At 45.6% G+C, this 20,325-nt stretch overlaps 1 protein-coding gene across 1 annotated transcript in view; it reads right to left on the bottom strand.

The window, feature by feature from the left end:
• Positions 1-210: 210 nt before the first annotated feature.
• Positions 211-20,325, bottom strand: part of LOC8035702 (protogenin) — an 88,647-nt gene continuing 68,532 nt past the window's right edge. Inside the window, exons 19-23 of the mRNA XM_040214974.3 lie at positions 15,712-15,870; positions 12,287-12,392; positions 6,901-7,063; positions 5,326-5,451; positions 211-1,788 (exon numbers count right to left, since the gene is read on the bottom strand). Of these exons, the coding sequence (XP_040070908.3) occupies positions 1,486-1,788; positions 5,326-5,451; positions 6,901-7,063; positions 12,287-12,392; positions 15,712-15,870 (857 nt within the window). The 3' untranslated portion in view covers positions 211-1,485. The remainder of the gene's footprint in view (positions 1,789-5,325; positions 5,452-6,900; positions 7,064-12,286; positions 12,393-15,711; positions 15,871-20,325) is intronic.

Below are 20,325 nucleotides of genomic sequence, written 5' to 3'. Positions count from 1 at the left end.
GGCTAACTCTCTAGAAGGTATCCGCCCTGTTTTGAAGGCTTTTGCCAATACAGGAAGTGGGCAGCACTCTGAGGGCAATCGAGCGAGCAGAGGGGGACTGTCTGGTTCGTTGTTCTATGCACACGTTTGGCAATGGGGCTTTATCTCCTCCCTTTTTTTTGGGGGGAGGGGGGGGGGGGGGGGCTCCATTTTTTCCATTCTACCCCAATTTCTGTTCTTTTTGTCCATTTAAAAAAAACAAGAAAACATCCTAAATAAAAAGAAAAAGATGACAACTACATTTAGCACATGTCATAGCCATATGGTGAGAATGTGATTTGTCCCTAACTGCTGTGATAGCATAAATATACGTACACATGAAAACAGCTAACGAAAACATACCCGCTTTCTTCTCTCTTTTTTTTTTTTATCTAGATATTTATAGTTTTGTCTTGCTGTTTCATATTATGTGTTGTGTTTGTAAATGATAAAAAGAAAAAAAAAATGGTTCGACTAACATGTGCTACATCAAGAAACAAACGGGGAGTGAAGTTGAATTAAATGAGATTTGGGGATCACCAGATAGGATTCCCAATGCCTGAGCCACTGTTTACAATGTCACTTCTCCCAAGGCTGACTGAGGCTTTGCAAAGGTCAATTTTGCAATATTTGACAGATCAAACACTTTTGGAGCCCTGGGGTCAGTTTAAGCCTGGGAATCCCACTGTGATTTTGAACTGAAAGGTACATTGGTCAACCTGGCTTAAGACAGCAGCGGCAAGGTGTTGACACTGGGAATGGTCGCTGACAGTCACAGTAATAAACTTCAGACGCAAACTGGAATCAGCAACTCGCCTCACCAACTGTAAACCTGGCAGAGCCTTTGGACACCTTTTTCGTGGTTTCTAAGACATCCCTGCTTTTCTAATCTACATAAAAGTTCCCGATGGGAAGAAGCAGGTAGACCCGTGCCAAAATTGAGAATCTCGGTTCAAGTTCAGACATATCGACAAAAACAAATACACAAAAAATATACACCGCATTTCCCAAGTTCAGTCATTTGCTTCGTGAGCGCTTTGAACGGCTCAAGGTAAATGCAAGAGGGGTTCCAACTCTGCCAGAGCATTCAGGCATCTAATTTATCTGCAAGTACCAAAAGCACAGCATCCATACAAGCTTCACATAAAATGTTTCATGCCAGCCCAAATTTAAGCGACACGATTCTAAGAAAAGCAGGTTGACTTCCAATTGGAAGCTTGTTCCCACCAGCAAGCCTAAAGTGGCTCGGAGAGGCTTTAAGCGTTAAAGAGAGGACGCAGAACGAAAAAAGACAAATAGCCGAGGGTCAACACCTTGCCTTGCCTGCCTGACCTTCCACTGTCTGCTACTTCTAAAGGGCGGTGGTGGCAGTAAACTCTCGTGGTCAGCCACCATTGAAACCACGAAGATTGGTTCGAACTCGGTGAAGTTCTACGAGGTAGGTCGTGCCGCACTCAAAAGGAGCTGCTATGCTTCGGGGTGCACCGAAGTATTCGTAGTGTCGCTCGCCACGTCTCTGTGCGACACAAAAGAGTTGTCGGCCGAGACAATGGTCTCGAGGGTTGCCTGCTCCTCCTCTGCTGCCGTTGTGGGCTCCTCTATGTCTCTCCACGCTGCAGAAGAGTGGTCTCCGAGCAGCGGGGTCGGTGCAGAGGTGCGCCCTTCCGTCCACGGGCCACCCTCCGTCTGCAGAAAGCAGTCGCTGGCATCATAGCGATGCTGACTTCGTGGCAGAGGGAGCCGCGACTCCGGGTCTCTGTTGTTGTAACACTGCACGCGCCGGGAAAGGTCCAAGAGGACAGTCAACACAACCCCTCAAGTGGCAACTGCAATATTCATACTTTTTTAAGTGTTGATAGCGGCGGATTAGCCTCATTGAGAACACTTCTTACTGAGCACCGGTGAACTGCGGAGAAGCAACCCTGCAGAAGAGAGCTTAGCAGATGTTGCTTCTCCACAGCACACCAGTGCTGTGGGAGCCGGTGCTTGCCACGTGGAAGGCTCGCACGCTGCCGCGCTGCGTCGCCGCCGCCGCAAAGTCACGCCGCCACCGCACACTGAGCGTTGTGCGACGCCGCTTCAACGCGTTTCTCCACACCGCCGCCGTCATCTGACCGGCGCACAGGTTTATCACGTTTGCTTGCGCTTTTTCAGGAGTTTCCTTTGGGCTCTAAAAGTTACTTATTAATCTTAGTTTTTAGAGCGCAGCTCTTAGGCGCCCGTTTCCGGCTTGAGCGGCGTCGCCGTCGGCGTCGGCGTAACCGCGCGGTGCATTATGGGTAAATTTTTCCGAAGGGACCCGCGGTTTCCCGAAAGAACCCGAGGTCGTCCCGAAGGAACCCGAGGTCCTTCGGGAGGGCCTCGGGTCCCTTCGGGAGGACTTCGGGAGGACCTCGGGAGGACCTCGGGTTTCTTCGGTAGGACCTTGGGAGGACCTCGGGTTCCTTCGGGAGGACCTCGGGTTCCTTCGAGAGTTGCATGCAACCTGATGACGTCATCGTCATCATCCCTGATGACGTCATCAGTGACGTCACTGATGACGTCATTGGCATCCGCATCGTCATCGTCATCATCACTGATGACGTCATTGGCATCCGCATCGTCATCGTCATCATCACTGATGACGTCATTGGCATCCGCATCGTCATCGTCATCATCACTGATGGCGTCATCAGTGACGTCACTGATGACGTCATCAAAGCGTCATCGTCAAGGTCACGTGACCCCCCGAGGTCACATGACCCCCTAAGGTCACGTGACCCCACTGAGGTCACGTGACCCCCTGGAGTCACATGAACCCCCTGAGGTCACGTGACCCCTGAAGTCACGTGACCCCCTGAGCTCACGTGGCCGCCTGAGGTCAAGCGATTCTCCTGAGGTCACGTGACCCCCTTGACGTCACCCAACCTCCCATGAGGTCACGTGACCTTAAGGAATCACCTGTCCCTCAGTACGCTCCCATCCTCCTCCTCAAGAGCTGCGCTCCAACCGGCGTTACAGGGAATTGTAAACGGCTTTTTGTTATCTTTCAAACAAAGGTGAATAAGTTACTTTTAAACGCCACAGGAAGCTTCCGAAAGAGCGCAAGCACCACGTGATAAATATGGGCCAGTCATATCATAAATAAGGGCCACTTTTCCGCGGTGCCAGCGGGCGCCAACTACAAATACGTATAGCGGCGTAAATATAGCTCTAAAAATTGTTTTTATTTGTGGTAAAATCGTTTTATTACATCCTTTTTCCATCTAAGCTGTATAAAAAAAATGTTTTTTTTTTCTTTGCATGTGTCCTTTAAGAAAAAACAAATTCTGTGACTTGATATCTGTATTGCAGTCAAATTTTAAAAATTGGACTGCTATTATGCAAGAGTATATGTTAGGCAGAGATGTCCCGACAACATGCAATCATCAATCATGATTGTCTTTTTTTTTTCCCTCATATTTGAGATTGAATAAAGGATATTTGCACATAACAACAAGACTTATAAATCCCCTCGATTAGGCATAGCTGGGCATTTCTATAGGTGTAATTTTATGTTAAATCTGTTACTTATTTGCCATCCCAATGCAGGCACTGGACTTTCTGAGACCACAGGCCATAAATATAGTTAGATTAAAATTTACTCGTAGCTTAGTAATGGACAAGTGAGAGCTTGGGAACATCCCTCACAAATTTAGCTGAGTTTTTGTTTAAACATGGTGCAACAGTAGAGAAAGGCTTGGAAAAGCTATTCAATATTTGATTAGAAATTATTTTACCAAAAACACTATTGCTTTAATTCACTCTGAACTCAAAATCCACTGTTCGCAAAAACCTAACAGTTTGCCCTTCCCTTCGATGACCAGGACAGTTTATAAATAGGGGCTAGTGAGCACCTATACTCCATTCATACTGTGCGTGACATCAACTTTTTACAGTGAAGCTGTTATGTGATAAGATCTGGGAAATATTGCGTCCATGGATGTTAACAAAAAAACTCCCATTTAAACGGCGCTCCTTTCATTCCGATTGGTTGTGGCAAGTAAAAAGAAAAAGAGGGGGCAACCCGCGTAAGTCAGCCTTCCTTGACATTATTAGATAGTGAGCTTCTGATCCCTTGTTATCATATACGGTCACTGACTTATCTCAGCTAAGAGTGCGCTGTGACAAGGTTGAGGGCAGAACATGCCGATCTAACCTTCTTTTCTTTCGCTTCCGCTATGCTGATAAAGGGACTTGGGCTCAATCGGGAAAAACTGTCCTTAAAGGGTGCCTCGAAAATTGGGTTTAGAATTTGTTCATAAGTGACCATAAGGCGGTGATCACTTTAGTCACTAAGAAACAAATAAAGTCAATTAAACAACAGAGTCATATGTAAATCATATAGATGTCGTATAGTTGTTGTAAAGATAACAGCTTCGCTGGTCCTCCATCTTCATGTGAGGTAGATGGGCTCTACAACTTTTTTACACTACTCTGCCAAGGCTAGCATACTTTCCACAGTGCTGCAGTTCCGCACTACTGCGAGAGCATGTGGCTTCATCCTGCGTCTCGTTTGCACACGCTCTAGTGCGAAGGAGATGCTGAATGGAGCAACATGCTCACGCAAGCAGCTCTGGCAGCATTGGAGTGCTGCAGAAACTATGCTAGCCTTGCAAGTGTAGCACAGAATAGTTGGCACCGAGCATAGTGTCCAACACTGCCAAAGTTGCTGGTGAGAGAGCATGTGGCTTCATCTAGCTTCTCACTTGCGCAAGAGCCTGTGCACACGAGCTGCAAGATAATGCAACACGCTCACTACTGCCAGCGGCTTTGACAGAATTGTATACTAGGTATGAAAGAGAGTATTGGCGACTCCTGCAAAATTGACGGCACCTAGTGACTAGAACAGAAAGCTGTCATGGCAGGTTTGCTGAACAACGTTCCCGAGCTACTGACTATTTTATGGCACCTGGCGGTCTAAAGACAAAGCTGGCAAATTAGGTTGAAACGGTGAACAAGATGGTGAACAGAACAGCGCCAACTCTCGCCCAACATACAACTCTTCTGCTAGGCTGCAACACATGCAATGAAAATCGCCAATTAGTGGTCCCTAATTCTTCCATCTGTGTGGGAATTTGGCAAATTCGTAACTGTAAGGAGGCTTTAGTGTACGCCCTAAACTGAGCGAGTTTTAAAAGTTGGGAAGTTTGCGAGAATCTCCTTGATACGGCCTTTCGGTGAAGTGATTGAAACGAGTCGTTTTCATGCAGATTTGTGAGTGGCAAAGAAAACTTTGAATTACATGAACTTTCAAAATCTTTGATAGAACAGTGGTGCAATACTCACAGGTGGGGAACTGTTGGTGGTGTGGACAGCACTGCCATTTCCCACATGGCCATTCAGGGTCACGTCACGAAGACGCTTGTCCTTGGCATGGCCGTTGGTCTTGCCATTGCACTGAGGGTAGCCTCCCTAGAAGTATGTGACAGAGATGATACATGAAATGATGTATGCGCTCCTGTTTAAGTCAGTTTTAATGCGAAAGCATTAACTGTCCCATAGTGCGGAACCGGCGGAGTCTGTAACCGCGAACAAAACGAGGAGCAGCGGCGTCTTTAACTGCGAAAAAACACTAAAGGAACTCCCAGGAGCCAGGAGAAATGCAAAAGAAACTCCCAACGAAATGACTCCTATATAGCCATTGGTCGGGATGCGTATTGTTCCAAGGAACGCCACTTCACAGAAAAGCGCTCTTCCTGGTACCCCGGCCCGCACGCCAGAAAGGGGTGTGCTCAGCCGTTGCTCTTGTGTCAGGCGTTGCCGGGGCAGGGGGAAGCTGCGGTTGCTTCTGCTCTTCTCGCCCCCGAGGCATTTATATTGGCGGTGGCCACAATTTCGGCAGTAGCGAAATGTGGCCATCCAAGCCAGTACACCGCAGAAAGACTAAGGAAGCGAAAGAATGACATTCATGCTTTCGCATTCACAACTCATAAGAAGTGCTTAGGTGTCCTCGGAATTTTTCTAGAACATTATACTACAAATTAGAATAAAATTTGATGAAGCTTAAGTACACATCTAGAAAGCTTGCCAGTGTACTAACATGCAAATTCAAAGAAAATACCAAACAAAAGAATTTGGGTGCAATGAAAAAAATACAGCTTCAATTCTTTTTTTGCCAGTTGTTTCATTTAACAAAAGTGTTCATCACCACTAAAAACATATTGCTTCATGTTGATATCATATTAGATACAGCGCCTTTATTGAAGCCTTTTATTGAGTCTCTGCACTCAGAAAAAGGGGCGTCCAATGTTTCGTTGTGTTTTAGCCTGATAAGCCACGCACAGATTATACCGAACTGAAAAACAAGCCACATGAACAGCTCACTTAACAAAAATGGGCCAACTAGTAGAAACAAGGCAGAAGGTAATTAAACAGATTGTAAGCACAAGTTGAGGGAGTACTAAAAAAATGAGACGTTTACAAATCTCTGCAATGCAAAATTAGAGCGCAACTCTTAAGGAGCGGGGGGGGGAAGGGTATGGACGGGAGGGTATGCCCCTCCTCTACCCCCGTACCCTCTCTTCTCCCCTCCTCCATCACCTTCTCCTCCAATTCAGTTTCCCCGCTAAATTTAGTGGGGAAAATGACGTCACATGACTTGGTGTCACGTCACCTGTGAACAAATTCAGTTTCTCCGCTAGATTTAGCGGGAAAATTCACGTTGCATGACCTCAACACAAATTCAATTCCCTGCTAAATTTAGCAGGGAATTCAATTGGCGTTGAGGTCACAGGGCGTCGATTTTCCCGCTAAATTCTTCCCGACGCTGATGCCGCAAAACACAGAAACGGGTGCCTAAGAGCTGCGCTCCAGAAAAAGTTTGATCTCTTCAGGTGACAACGATTTGGGAAGAAAAACTACCTTTGTGTCAAGATGATCTTCCGAAGCATTAGGAGGTGATGACAAGAGCTCCAGCTCTCGAGGAGTGGCAGGTGTTTTCCGTCTACTGAATAGTGTTGCAAAACATGACTGGCTGGCCAAGCGTCCTTCACTTGTAGAATCCTCATTTGTATTGCTGCATTTCCTGTAAAGCCAGGAAAAAGCACATCTAAGTTTGTCCTGATGATTAGCACACAAAATAAATGCAAGAAGCAGTACAAAAAAGGACATGATTATAAAAGGGCACAATAAAATAAAAAAAAGCAACATTCTTTGGTGCTTTTTTTACCATATTTAAAACAATTTTAGGTCAAATCATCATTTTTTTTTTTTTTAGATCTGAAATGGGGGTTGATCTATATTTGGAACCGAAGCATGCCACTGTCAGCAGAAACGAAATAGCCGTAATATTGAAAACAATCCACTTTGTTACGTGTTCGTTACCTGTAGCATTGTGTCATGCTGCGTGCTCGTTTCAAGTTTTTCTTTCTTTAGCGTGCATGAATAAGCATGACGATGAAGTAACGCAGAGAGTGCACAGTGGCAAACAGCGTGTGGTATGGCAGTACGAACACGCAGCCCTGTGCCGAGTCGACACTGGAACGACTGACACAGCCTCACTTGCAGCCTCTGCTTGCACGGTCGCACATTTTCGTTTGATTTTGTGCGACTGCAGACTTGAGACAGCGTGACCATGGTGGAGGGTGCCAGCCACGTTCCTCTGTATTGACATGAGTGGTCCATGTGGTTCTAATGTTCGGTGCTCATTCGCAACTATGTTTAAAGAGGAGTTTCATTCCTCATCCGGAAGAAACCAACAACTATGCTATTTGATGCAAGTTCGTCGTGTCAAGAGGGTGGTGCGCCAGTCGTGCTGTGCAACATGATCCCCGAAAAAGTGCGGAAGATGCGGTCGTTCACGAAGTGTGGGATTTTGTTGGACACCACCAGGAAAAACAGTATCAGTGAAGATAATGTTACCACCGGTGAGGACAAACCTAATAAATGTTCACTGTAAAATGTGCCCTAAAGTATGATCTTTTCTCTTTTTTGATGACACATAATATGGAAGGGTAGACTTACAATCGAGTAGTGTTGTGAAAATATTAAAATTTTCAAATAGTAGTCTCGAATAAAATGCTATTCAATATTTGCTTCGAGGTGAACTGTGATATTCATATTTTTGAAGTGTTGATAGCGGCAGGTTAGCCCCGTTGAGTGCGTTTCTTACTGAGCACCAATGCACTGCGAAGAAGCAACACCCGCGGAGCTCGCTTCCGAGGGTGTTGCTTCTCCCCACTGCACCGGTGCTTGGTATGAAGTGCACTCCATGGGGCTAAAACGCCACAATCAACACTTTGAAAAGTAGACATATTGCAGCCACATGCTTAGGAGGAAAGCACACTTTCAAAGAAGAATGAAGCACGCTAACATCTAATGTATTAAAAAAAAAAAAAAAACTTTGTGAATGTTGCTGTTTAGTTAAAGACATTGTTACTAAGTGGGCAAGCTGGTTTTAATCCACATACTGAAACCCGAGATGGACGTTGTGTCTTGTATGTTCGTCGTGTTTGTCCCCCTTTTTTAATGCGATAGCATTTAGGAGCAGAAAATTTGGTGTTGGTTCGACCAAAAAATCCCATAAAGCAATGTGCGCAGCCACGTGTGACGTCACGAGTCACGTGACATGACGTGACACGTGATGCTACCAACTAGACCACACACACTTGCTAGCACAGTTTGGGAATGAATGCGGGTTTATATGAGAAGGCATTGCGAACAACGCCCAATAACGCTGTCGCATTCCACTTTTAAAGGAGAAGCTTAAGCGTCCCGGAAGGTTTTTGTTTTCGTCTCGGGTTTTAGTATGTCGGTTGACATCCAGATTGCAGTAAAATTTTCAAAATAGAACTGGCTATTATGCATGAGTATATGTTAGGCAAAGATGCCCTGACAACCTATACATTAATCATTTGTGACCGGAGGAAAAACAATTGTATATAACAAGATTATTTATACGTAAAACCTCTCAATTAGGTATAGCTGGGCATCTTATAGACCAACACGCATCCCTGACGTCACGCAGCTGCGGTGGTGCTGTTGACGACACTGCGCATACGCAGACGTTTCACTTTACGCGATTGTGGTTTCTGCGCACGCGCAGTGCCCATACTTGGTGTGGACAAACGAGGGATTGTTCGTAAACAGCATGTCGGGCTTATAGACCGACAAGCTGTTATATAGACCGACACGCCAAATATGCCCTTTACTTGCCAACCCAATATAGCTATTGAACTTTGCCGAGGACACAGTCAATGAATATTGCTAGATTAAAAGTAATGAAGATTAGAAATGAACAAATGAAAGCTTGGGATAACCTTCACAAGTTCAGCTGGGGATCTCGTTTGAACATAGTGCAGTAGTGAAAGCCTTAGGGGGACATGCACCAGGGGAAACAATTTTTTTTAAAATATTATTTACGATATTGAAATAAAATTTTCAGTTTATTGTGCTCAATCTTCTCTTTATATATATTCTGGTATTTAGATTTGATATAGCTTGCTTTTTAGGTTCTTGATGCAATGTTCATGCAGAAAAAACAATGTTCTTGTGCACACATGAGGCATGGCAACACTTTTAAAAAGGCCTAGTAAAAAATAACAATGCACTCCTTTTACACCACTGAGTGCAATGAACAACAAAAATAATGTGAGCGACACTCCTTACATTTTAAAATAATTAAAATAACAAAAATGTTATTTCAAGGTGCTAACAAATGTTTCCTAAATTTTTCATAAATATAAAAAAATATACATTGTAGCTAAACCTATGGTAGTTGCGTTCTACATATTCTAAAGTATCTGAATGCTAAATTAGGTTGTGATAGGACAATATTAAAAAGGCACTGACACATCAAAATCATTATTTTTTTTTATTCTCCGAAACGATTGAAAACGATGCCGGGACATTACCCTCAAAATTTGAAACTTGGGAATTCAGTATTTGTGAAGTAAAAAAACAGTTTCCAAATGCCGAATTCGAAGTTCCCGCGCGATCCGCGCCGGTGCGTTGACGTCAGATACTGCGGAGTCCTGAGAGTCGACTTTCTTTCACGACTCCGTGCTGTTGCCACTGAGAACCGAAGCGAGGAGGAAAGGAGCGGGAGATAAGGGTGCCGGCGGACCGAGAAAAAACGGTTTTATTCCGTGCGAGCAGTGCCGCCTGCCCAGGCAGCATGTTTTCCGAGGGAGGATACAATTCCAGAAGGCGACATCACACCGGACTCCGATTTTCGGTATTTCCAAAAGAAGGGCCGTAGTGCGTTCGCAAATGCGTTAGAAAACATGTTTTACGATTGCCGTTATTAAATGTTATAGAAATGTCGCCTACAAAGCTTAGAAATCATGAATCAAAAGAAGCGAGGAAGCGAGGAGTGGGAGAGGAGAACGGCAAAAATAAAAAGGCACATGAGCGCGTGGGAAAATTTTTTTTTTGTCATGCGTTTCTTTTTGCGTGTTTATGACTACAACTTGCATCGTTTTAGACAATAAAAAAAAATATAACCGTTGGAGTGTCAGTGCCCCTTTAAGAATTAACAAAAATTATTGTGCACAAGCTGTGAAGATCCCTAAAATTACATGAAAAGAAAAACTTGTTCAAATGTCACCATAGATGTGCAACAATATACTCTTTCATAGTGCGGAAAATAAAATTTTGTTAATAAATTTCCGTGAGAAACTGAGGCTACAGAAGACTGTAATGAAGACGAGAAGGCTAGGTCTACCTGTCAATGTAAACGTGATGACGGGTAACATCACAACATGAAGAACCACGCAGAGAAAAATGGCTCAAATTCATGCCGTTCTGGGGTGCGTGGAGGTCTTCAAAGGCGCATTTTACTAATTTCGCGATTAAACCGGCACAAATTTTTTTCATACCTCAAATATAAAGATTCAAAAATAATGAAATACAATAAAAGCCAAAGTCACATTTTTGGCAGAATATTGTTGTTTTCCGACCTGGATCTTCCCTTAGAGAAACTTTTCGATATTCGATTCGATAATATTTAGCCAATACCACTACTTGCTTCAAATTCACTTAGCAGTCGAAATCTCCTATTTGCACATGACTAGAGTCGAGTAAACTTAAAATCGTGCAGGTAAATAGATGTAGGCTTTTCACAGCAGGTTAAGAAAGTAACATACATATTGCAAAGTTAAAAATGGTCATAGCAAAGCAGGGGGTGCAAAATGGCTACCTTGATTTAGAGTGTCTTAGCTCCGAGTTACAGGTAGACTTGATTTCACTACAGGGTTAACCTTTTTTGGTCATTTGTCGGGTTACGCTCACCTATCAGAAGTTATGTGACAAACTCACCAAAGCACAACTGAAAAATGTTCACAGTGGGTCAAGCACAGCTGCAGCAGATACAGGTTTATGAGTGTGCACACCTTCCACATTGATGTACAAAGGAGACAATGGGGTGGCCCATTCCAAAATGCTTGTTGGAGCTCCACTGCTCAGTGCACCCAATTACCGCAAGTGACCAAAAGGAAACACCGAATACAATGTCCAGGAACTATGCCTATGAATCGCCCAAAATAGAGCACATCAAATATAGTGTGTTTGATTTTAATTTGAACAGATTTATTAACAAAAAGACACGAAAAACACAATAATGTAGTTTGTGCAGGTGAGTTGTACGGCCAGGGGGACATAATATAGGGAGCTAATCGCACAGTAAGTAAAAAGGTTAACTAAAATTTCTTAATTAACTGCCAAATTAGTGAAGAAACATATATATCCAATTAGAAACTTGCTAAGCATCATATAGGACCAGTGAATTAGCCAATTTTAGAAAGATTTGAAGCATATGGCAAGCACAGGGGTGCACTAAATTTTTGACTGGTGCAAGAAGCACAGTGCTGGCGGTCCGGAAATGCAGATAATAATCTTTTCACCTGCGCTTTCGTACTGCCAGTGGTGTGTCTGTTGCAGAGGCGGTAACTTAAGCATACTCCTGTGCTTCCCATGTGCTTCGAGTTTTTTCAAAAACTGACCGATTTAATAGTTTCAAATGACACTCGGCAAGTGTTGAATTGAAACCGTATGTCTACTTTCACTAATTAAAAAGCTCATTAACAAATTTTAGTTACCTGTCCAACTCATCGTGACGATTAGCCCCTATATTAATATGTCCCCCTGGCCATATAACTCACCTGCACGGATCACATTAGTCTACCTTTTACGCTCTCCTTCTAAAAATAAGTCAGTTCGAATTAAAATTAAACACCCTGTATAATGTTTACTTTTGTACGAGCATTGCCTAAATTTGGCATTCTGCAATGACAACGAGAATGGGCCATACTTGTTTTTGTAGAGGATAATTATGGCACACAGGGTCATGCAGAGAAGGCCAGCTGCCACCCCTAGCAGGATGCCGAGGGACGGGTCCTCATCTTGCTGCCCTGCAGCTGAGCAGAAAAGACATGTCAATGGAAGCTTGCTAACCTTTCGGGTAGCTCAGTGGCGTAGCTAGGAGAGAAACTGACACTGCATCAGCCCCCTCCCCCCCCCCCCCCCCTGCCCCCATCCCCCACCGAAATCCAGCCAACCGTATAATACTCACATGTATTTTGAACCCCTCCCCTCTTCCCACAACCTAAGTCATAAACATCCAAAGCACCTCAGCGCCCCCCGAAAAAAAAAAATTTCTGGCTACGCCACTGCGGTAGCTAACAATGCCTAAACATTTAGAAACCATCAGATTAGTAAACAATGATTCTTCTGTGAAATGACAGTTCAAAGTTCACAGAAATGACAGCTCTACTGAAATCTTCAAGATCAGTTAAGACCACAGCAATTAAAAGAGCTCCAGGATCTGCAACTTGAAAAATCACGTATTTAACCATTCGAGTTCTGGCTTTAACATCTGGCACAACAGTCGCCGACCAATTTTTCGGACTTCACAGGGACCGAAGAAACGTCTGAATAATAGAGCAGTCTGAAAAATCAGCAGATTGAAAAAAATCCGAGGACACCTAAGCACTCTTACAAGTAGTGAATGCGAAAGCATGAATGTTGTTCTTCCGCTCCCTTAGTTCGTCTGCGGCGTAGTGGCAAGGACGGCCGAGCACAAACTCTCCTGAAGTGGCCGCGCTGCACTGAGCTCGGCTGTGCAGCCTCTCCAGAGTTTGCCTGAGCGGGCTGTGCGACCAGGCCCGCAGCGTGTGCTGCGACACCATTGAGAGGGCTTCTCTGGTGGCGTCCCTTGGAACTAAGCCACGCGAGAGCCGATGGGAGCCTCGTTCCTTGATGACGTGCACCAGCCAGTGGGAGCCTAACCATCAGATTTCTGTTACAGACGACAGGCTTCGCTCCATTGGGGCAGGGAAAGGTGCCGTTTGGCACGGCTTCGAAGCTGATGACGTCGGTTTGCTCCATGGGACAGTTAATGCTTTCACATTAAAACATGCCTTTATTACATCTAAGCAAATTTTAAAAAAAGTTCAGCCTTTCCACTCTCATGAACAAGGAAGACCAGCGGAGCTGTACTCGATACATTGCTGCAATGCGCACGCGCCCGTTTTCCGTTTCTTCTCGTCTGAAACGCCGCCGATCGTGGATACGTCTCCGGCGAACCAGAGTCGGTCGCACACGGCGCACATGACGCCAAATGGGTAATCCACGAACTCCCTTCGGAACCTCGCCGTCGCGCCCGAGAACTGTTCAGCCGGCGTAGAGTACAGTCGTTGCCGGGCCTCGCGTTTGCGCTTGGCCTCCGTGGCACGATCGTCGTCCGTGGCGTTGGCCCGCCGGCGCCCTTTACATCGCTGGTTCTGTTCTCGGCGGAGGCTTTCAAGGCGAGCGATGTGCTCTTCTTTGGCAAGGGAATCTGAAGCGCTCGACGCACTGGAAGTCGAGGCGACAGCGGCTTCATGTCAGTTGCGGACCCATTCGCGCTGCTGCGTACGTCGCCGCTCCTTCCGCAGACAGTTTTCTTTCCCCGAAGGGGCGCGTGGCCGACCCATCCTAAGTCCAAACCAGATGGGCCATTGTGCTCAGAAAACACGGAATTTTAGTCATATGTCAATCTATGTCACATTTCACACTACAGCCATGTAAGGCACAGGCTCCTCTCTACATAAGCTCAGAGCCGACCAGCCTTGATTCAGTGCACCACTATGGCTCTGAGGCAGACAAGAGCCGAGCGCATACAAGCATACCGCCAGCGTAGGAAGTAGAAGAGGCAACAGTAGGGAGAAAACGAGCCCACCTCCAATGCAGCCCCACAAACCACCGCAGAACGCTCCAAAGCCTACTGTTTGCGCGACAGATTCTATATGTTCCCCGGTCTTCATCAGCAAGATCTAGGTAGCGTAATTTTTTCAGACATGTTCAATTACTTTGAAGTCTTTGTGGAACCGTTATTCCCCCCTTAAATAAAAATACAACAGCGATCGAAATTTTTGACACCATGAAACTTGTTGCTCAATTTTTCAAGCAACTTGGGTAGCACGGTTCGTACCCACAAGACCGCTGCCACGAGCCAAGTCACTGCAATATTTTTGTTTTGATTTATAGGCGCAACAACACATCCTACACGAAAAGAGAACTTGAAAGACGCTATAACTGTATGTCCCGTTTTGCTATATATAACTGCCGTGGCCACCATCCGCAGCCGTCTTTGCAAGAACAGAATTGATATTGACATTGATATTTGCCTTAGCTCGGAAAAGCCGCAATGTTGCAAAAAGGCAAGTTGCCCGTATTAAGAAGGCCTGCAGTGCCATGCATAGCGATGATGCAATGACATTGCACATGTGACGAAAAAAAGTGTTGACGGGTTTGTGGTGGCTAATGACAGTGTCTGGTTCTTTCCTGCCATGTTGACAAGGAACTCCAGTGCACTCTCGCTTGTTGGGCCTGCCCGCAGGCGCGCTAGACAAAACTTCGGTTCCTCTGATGGGCGGCCACTGCCGAGGAGCCAAAACGGCTCGTGACTGAAGGCCGACACGGACGCAACATCATTCGTTGTGTAACCTTGTGTTTATGTGCCAAATAGTTACATAAAAGTTTTTTGTTTTTAGTAGAACCACATAAGTTTCAACAGGTTCAAGTGGAGCTTGTGGACTAGAGTGGGGGGGGGGTTTGATGTTCTGTGTGATGACATTACCTTCGTCTTTGGTGCAGCTAGTTGTGGGTGGTCACAACTGCCATTCTTTTTGTGTTCTTTGAATGCTAGTGCTCTATGCCAATAGGTCTAGTAGTGAAGTAGAGTGAAGCGTATCGGCTGAATGTTGTCTCCAAGCAGGGCAAAAAAGATGCACTTCTGAAACAAGGGGCAAGTGGCCAATAGAAAGTGCAAGTTTCAGGTAAACTTAGTATTTCGGATGAAATGACCTTTTAAAACTGCACAATCCCTGTCAAGTCTGAAAAATCGGTTGGCGACTACTGATCCATATTAGTATAAAACTTTATTATAGTAAAACGGGCTGCCAAGGGGAAACACAGGTTCACGCGAGCATGCACAGAAGTATATATTGAACACAAATCAAGGACCCCAATCAACCAGTCTATAATATGCTGGTCTAGTCATCAACTGAAGCTCACTAGATGACAAAATCTGCAGAAATAACTTTACATCTAGCTTTTAATGTCGACCGCCATTAGTCTCGTAACATTTACACTGCTTTGACAGCCCTTAAAGCACTTATTCCCCTAAAGGATTTATTTTTCAAACGACCGATCGAGACAATGGTCAAAGTAAAGAATGAGTCGATCGGAGCCAACCTTGAGGGTGTGGAGAGGAGGTACTGGGCGAAGGGACGCTGATCACAAACTTGATGACTTGGGTCAGAGGTCCTCGGCCAGCTGAGGTCTGGGCTTGCAAGCGCAGGGAGTACACCGTGTTGATGGCCAGGCCATTCAGCACTGACGTCAACCGGGTACCTGCACAGGGATTGGCAATCTCGCTGAACCTGGGATAACCCTCTCCAAAACAGAACAATGTGAGTTGTGAAAACAAACAAGCAGCAATCTGAAATCAGATGAGCTAATTCAAAATGACTGATGGAATGTACCATTTATTCTGGACTACAATCAGTGAACTATGCACATTTAAGAGCTTAAATTTTACGTGGCCGTGCACAGTCTGCAGCTGCAGACTACACAAGGACTTGTTTTTCCTCAATCATATGGGTTCCCAAATTGGGTTCTAGGAGGTTCCCCAGATTACCCATAGGTTCAACAAGCTCCAAATTAGGCTGATGGTCCCTTCCCCTGAGTGGATCCATTCCTAGTTTAAGCGAAATTGCATCACATCTAATCCTTCATAGATGCATAGCTACGAGGCACACACTTCCTAATGCGTCTACTACCGTTTGCAGGCCCTGTAGGCTCCTGAACCGCTTTACTGTATCAATGCCGAGACTGGGGCGGGTTCTTTGGCCATCGGTCAGGGCAGGTGAGGGGTGATTAAACAAAACGATTGAGAACACCTGTTCTAGTTCACTCATTTTGGTGAGATGTGACGAGTTCCGAGAATGAACAAGTACTATGTTAATGATGATTCCTGAACAATGCGAGCTCCTTACGAGCTAGTAAAACAGGGATTTGTCAAGGCATGCTCCATATAAAATATTTTACACGCATAATGCGCATTCGGGTCCGCAAAATTAAACATGCAAACGATAGTAATTCATAGCAGGTGTATACCCAATTTTTTTGGGACGCTGAAGTGCCACCGACTTACTAGATTTAAAACTTCGATCACGAGGGGGTCTCGCACGTTTCACGTCGACCGGGTGAATAAGCAGGGAATTGAAACGACCCCGGAAGCCAGCCGCCGCTTTGTTTTGCCAGTTATTTTGAGGAAATGTTTGTACTGGTTTACAAAATTAAAAAAGAAATCAACTTGGAATTAATGGGAGACCAGCACTCACAGAACATATGGAAACTAACAAGATACACGGAGTCGCTTTCACTGAAGTGTTTACCACACACGCGAGAGGTCCTCAGATTTCTCTTTTCTATTTTCAATTTGATGAAACATTCCTTTGTTAGTTTTATTTTGTCCAAATCATAATAAATAATACTACATCCTATTCGCCGTGGTAGATGTTTTAGTGGAGTAAGGCACTAGATATTCTATTTTCCTCATCCAGGCTTTTGTAGTGAAATAGAAAAAGCACACCACCATCGCTTCGACACCTCAGCGCAAAAAGGGTTGTTAGGACGACTACACTCTCCAAGCTTTAATAAAATGTCCTACTATACAAATATCACTTCACCAAATAAACATCGCGTGAAACAGGCTTTGCCGGGCGTTACCCATACAACGTATGAAGCGAGCTGACATGCCGAGGGATCCAAGATCTGCGTGGTCTGTTCCGGTCTGTCCTACCGCTGACATCACAAATGATGATGATGACAGCTAGAGAAGTGCTCCCTGTAGTTCGCGCATGCCGCCAATATCGACTGTCCCCGCCATGGGAGTTCGATACAAAAAGACAACACTCCTATAGTATTACATGTGATTTTCAAGGGGATGATTGGACTGTTTGATATAAACAATCATTCGAAATACCCGGGGTGCGATATAACCAGGCTCGACTGTATAATCAGTACCGTTGTCCATTTAATGAGGATGGTGATCTCCGAGCACATATGCAATCACGAAGGCAAGGCAACAACAATTGAACGAAGCAGACAAATAAAAAAAAAATACCAAGGACACCTAAGCACTTTGTATAGGTTGTAAATGCGAAAGCGTTCTCGGCGCCGAGAGAAGCAGACGAAGCGGCCGCAGCGCCGGCAGAAAGTGTGGCAATGTGCTGTGCAGACTGCCCTAACTTGCTGGAGACTGCTGCACCGCTAGGTGAGGCAGCGGCGGGAGTGCGCGAAGCTCGGTGCGATGCAGAGAGTGTGAAGCTCGGCACGCGTGTGCTGAAATCACGTGTCTTCTCATCATCATTATCGCTCTAGTTGGGGGTATCAGATGACAATGTTAGACCTCAAAACGTAATGCTAGGCCTAATGTCAGGCCAGCGCATAGCCGCGTCCCCCGCTCCCACTGCGCCACCAGCAGTTCTGCTGGCCCCTAGCAACGATGACGCCGTTGCCATGAAGCCACATGACGTGTCACAGCCAATGGAAATTTAGGTGCCGTTTTTCTGCTACAAACGGCTACAGACAACACCGGCTTCACTTCATAAAACAGTTAAGGCTTTCGCATTAAAATTTTGTGCTCTCCAGCCAATTGCGAGGTTCCCGGAGAAGACGCCAACGTCGGGCGGCTCTGCGTGACTGCCTCGTCTTTTTCAACGGTGACAACGACATGGTCCGAAACGCGCATTTTTTTCTCAGTGTCAATGCACCTTTAAAAACGCAGTATGTTGCACATTCTCTTTGTTCTGCTGAAGTGAGCTTCACAGCATTCATTTCACACTGTCAAACTTTTTGTAATTAACACATCAGGAACAAGCTGTATTGCCCCAATTTGGCCCCAAATGACATCTATTGCCACGTCTCCAGTATTGCCACTAGAGCCTCTCAGTTTAAAAAAAACAAAAAAACAGTAGGGATCAAATTTAAAAATCCAATTTCTTTGCACAAAAACAATTATTTTGACCTGTAATTGGTTACTAGTCCAGATGTGCCTATTGTGTTGAATCAATTTCATATCAAATCAGTAACTATCGAATTTCGCCAGAGCTCCCCTTTACCTTTCCTCCTCTCTCTCTCTCTTCCCAAGTTGTTAACAGCATGCAGCCAAATTCAAATTTTAATTCTTTACTTCTCTCCACTTTGTGGGCACCCTGGCGTCTCCCCAGTCCAGTTGCCCGACTGCGGTGCACAAGGGGCAAACTTTCCCGCGTGGCAGTGGAGTTAAGCGGGCCATGCGCACATTGTGCGCGCCGCCTTGATGAGACGGATCAGAGGCGGCACACAGTCAGCCGCTGCCCTGACTCGAGAGCCGCCGGTAACAATGTTAGTGTAGTGATCGTCTCGTCCATGTCCAATTAGGTAAATGTAGTTTCCTGTTCTTGAAACTGCTGGCTCCGTGTTATTCCTCCAGGTGGGGTATGCAGCAAGGCAAACCAACCACAACTTGAAGAGGTGAGAGAAATAAAGCTGTTCTTTAGTTGCAGTCTATAAGATGTGACAATTCTTGTCAGTCTATTTATTCTGTTCTTCTTTCGTAATCAAGTGAGATTATTGATAAATTAGCTCAATGAAAGTGACAAAAAAAAAAATAAAGCTAACAACATGGGGAAAAAACAATTGCAAACGACCATACAAAGTGTGCTGTGATTGACAGTGGCAGCTTCTGCGTTGTGAAAAGGCCCTCTCGAACGTGGAAGTCAGGGTCCTGCATCCTTTGTAGCTCTTGCGCCGTTGCAGACCTTTGCCTACTCCATTCAGTGGGGCACATCTGCCCTGTCTGCTACTCGGACGCAGTGCGACACTTGCGTGGTTTGGCCACGTGCGTTAGAAAGTGAGCGAGGGGCACCTGTGACGACAGTTGCGGTGGAAGAAGCGAAAGTATGCAGGCGAGCTGTTCCGTAGAGGCACGGAGAGCACGTGAGAACAGAACCTGGGAGGCGGCAGTGGGGAGACGAGGGAGCGTGTCACCCAAGGGTGACCACGTTGGTATTTTGCAACAGCAGAAGTGTTGGGGAAAGCATTGCCAGAGAGGAGAGCACTCTCCCCGTGATCGCATGTTTTTTTTGGCACAGTGGCGGTCTACGGAGAGGGAAAGGCGTGGGGGGGGGGGGGGGGGGGGGCGAGAGAGAGCCTTGTCGCAGTTGGCGTGTATGTGTGAGGAATGATGGGGAGAGGGAGAGCAGTGCCTCTGCTGTAGAGTGAGGTTTTACGTCCATAAATGAGCATTTTTTTGCCAGGAAACAGCACTCACAGCTAAAGCCGTAAAATGCAGTCTAGCAGCTTTTCGAATGTAAGAAAAGACAAAGCAGTGAGAATAAGTGAGGCTGTTTTTCCTGCCAAGCAGTCCCGAGTTACAGCTGAGAGGTGTGAGGCAGTGCATTATGTACGTGGCAGGATATGGTTCATTCTCATTCCACACGAAAATATGTCGATCAACCAGCTAATGAGCCGAGGCAGCGACAGCGATGTCTGCCTTCCACTTTTATGGCGCAGACCAAGCGCGAGCATTAGTGACATGCTGCCAACACCACGAATGCCTCCCAAACGGCACTTTATTGCTTTTTGCGAGGCACTGGCAGCATCGGTGGTGGCGAAAAAACAGCGGAGGCACTTTCTGCAGGCAGTTCACTTCCCTCCACATTGTGCACATTCAGCAGCATTTGCGATGAGCACATTAGCCGAGACTGGGTGCCTGAAGTTAACAACATCCGATTACTCGAGATTCCCAAAGAGGCTATG

Source organism: Ixodes scapularis, unplaced genomic scaffold (assembly GCF_016920785.2).
Source record: "Ixodes scapularis isolate PalLabHiFi unplaced genomic scaffold, ASM1692078v2 PGA_scaffold0__279_contigs__length_252992795, whole genome shotgun sequence".
Taxonomy (NCBI): domain Eukaryota; kingdom Metazoa; phylum Arthropoda; class Arachnida; order Ixodida; family Ixodidae; genus Ixodes; species Ixodes scapularis.
Note: the sequence above shows the minus strand (reverse complement) of the source record. Positions and strands in the feature narration are given on the sequence as shown.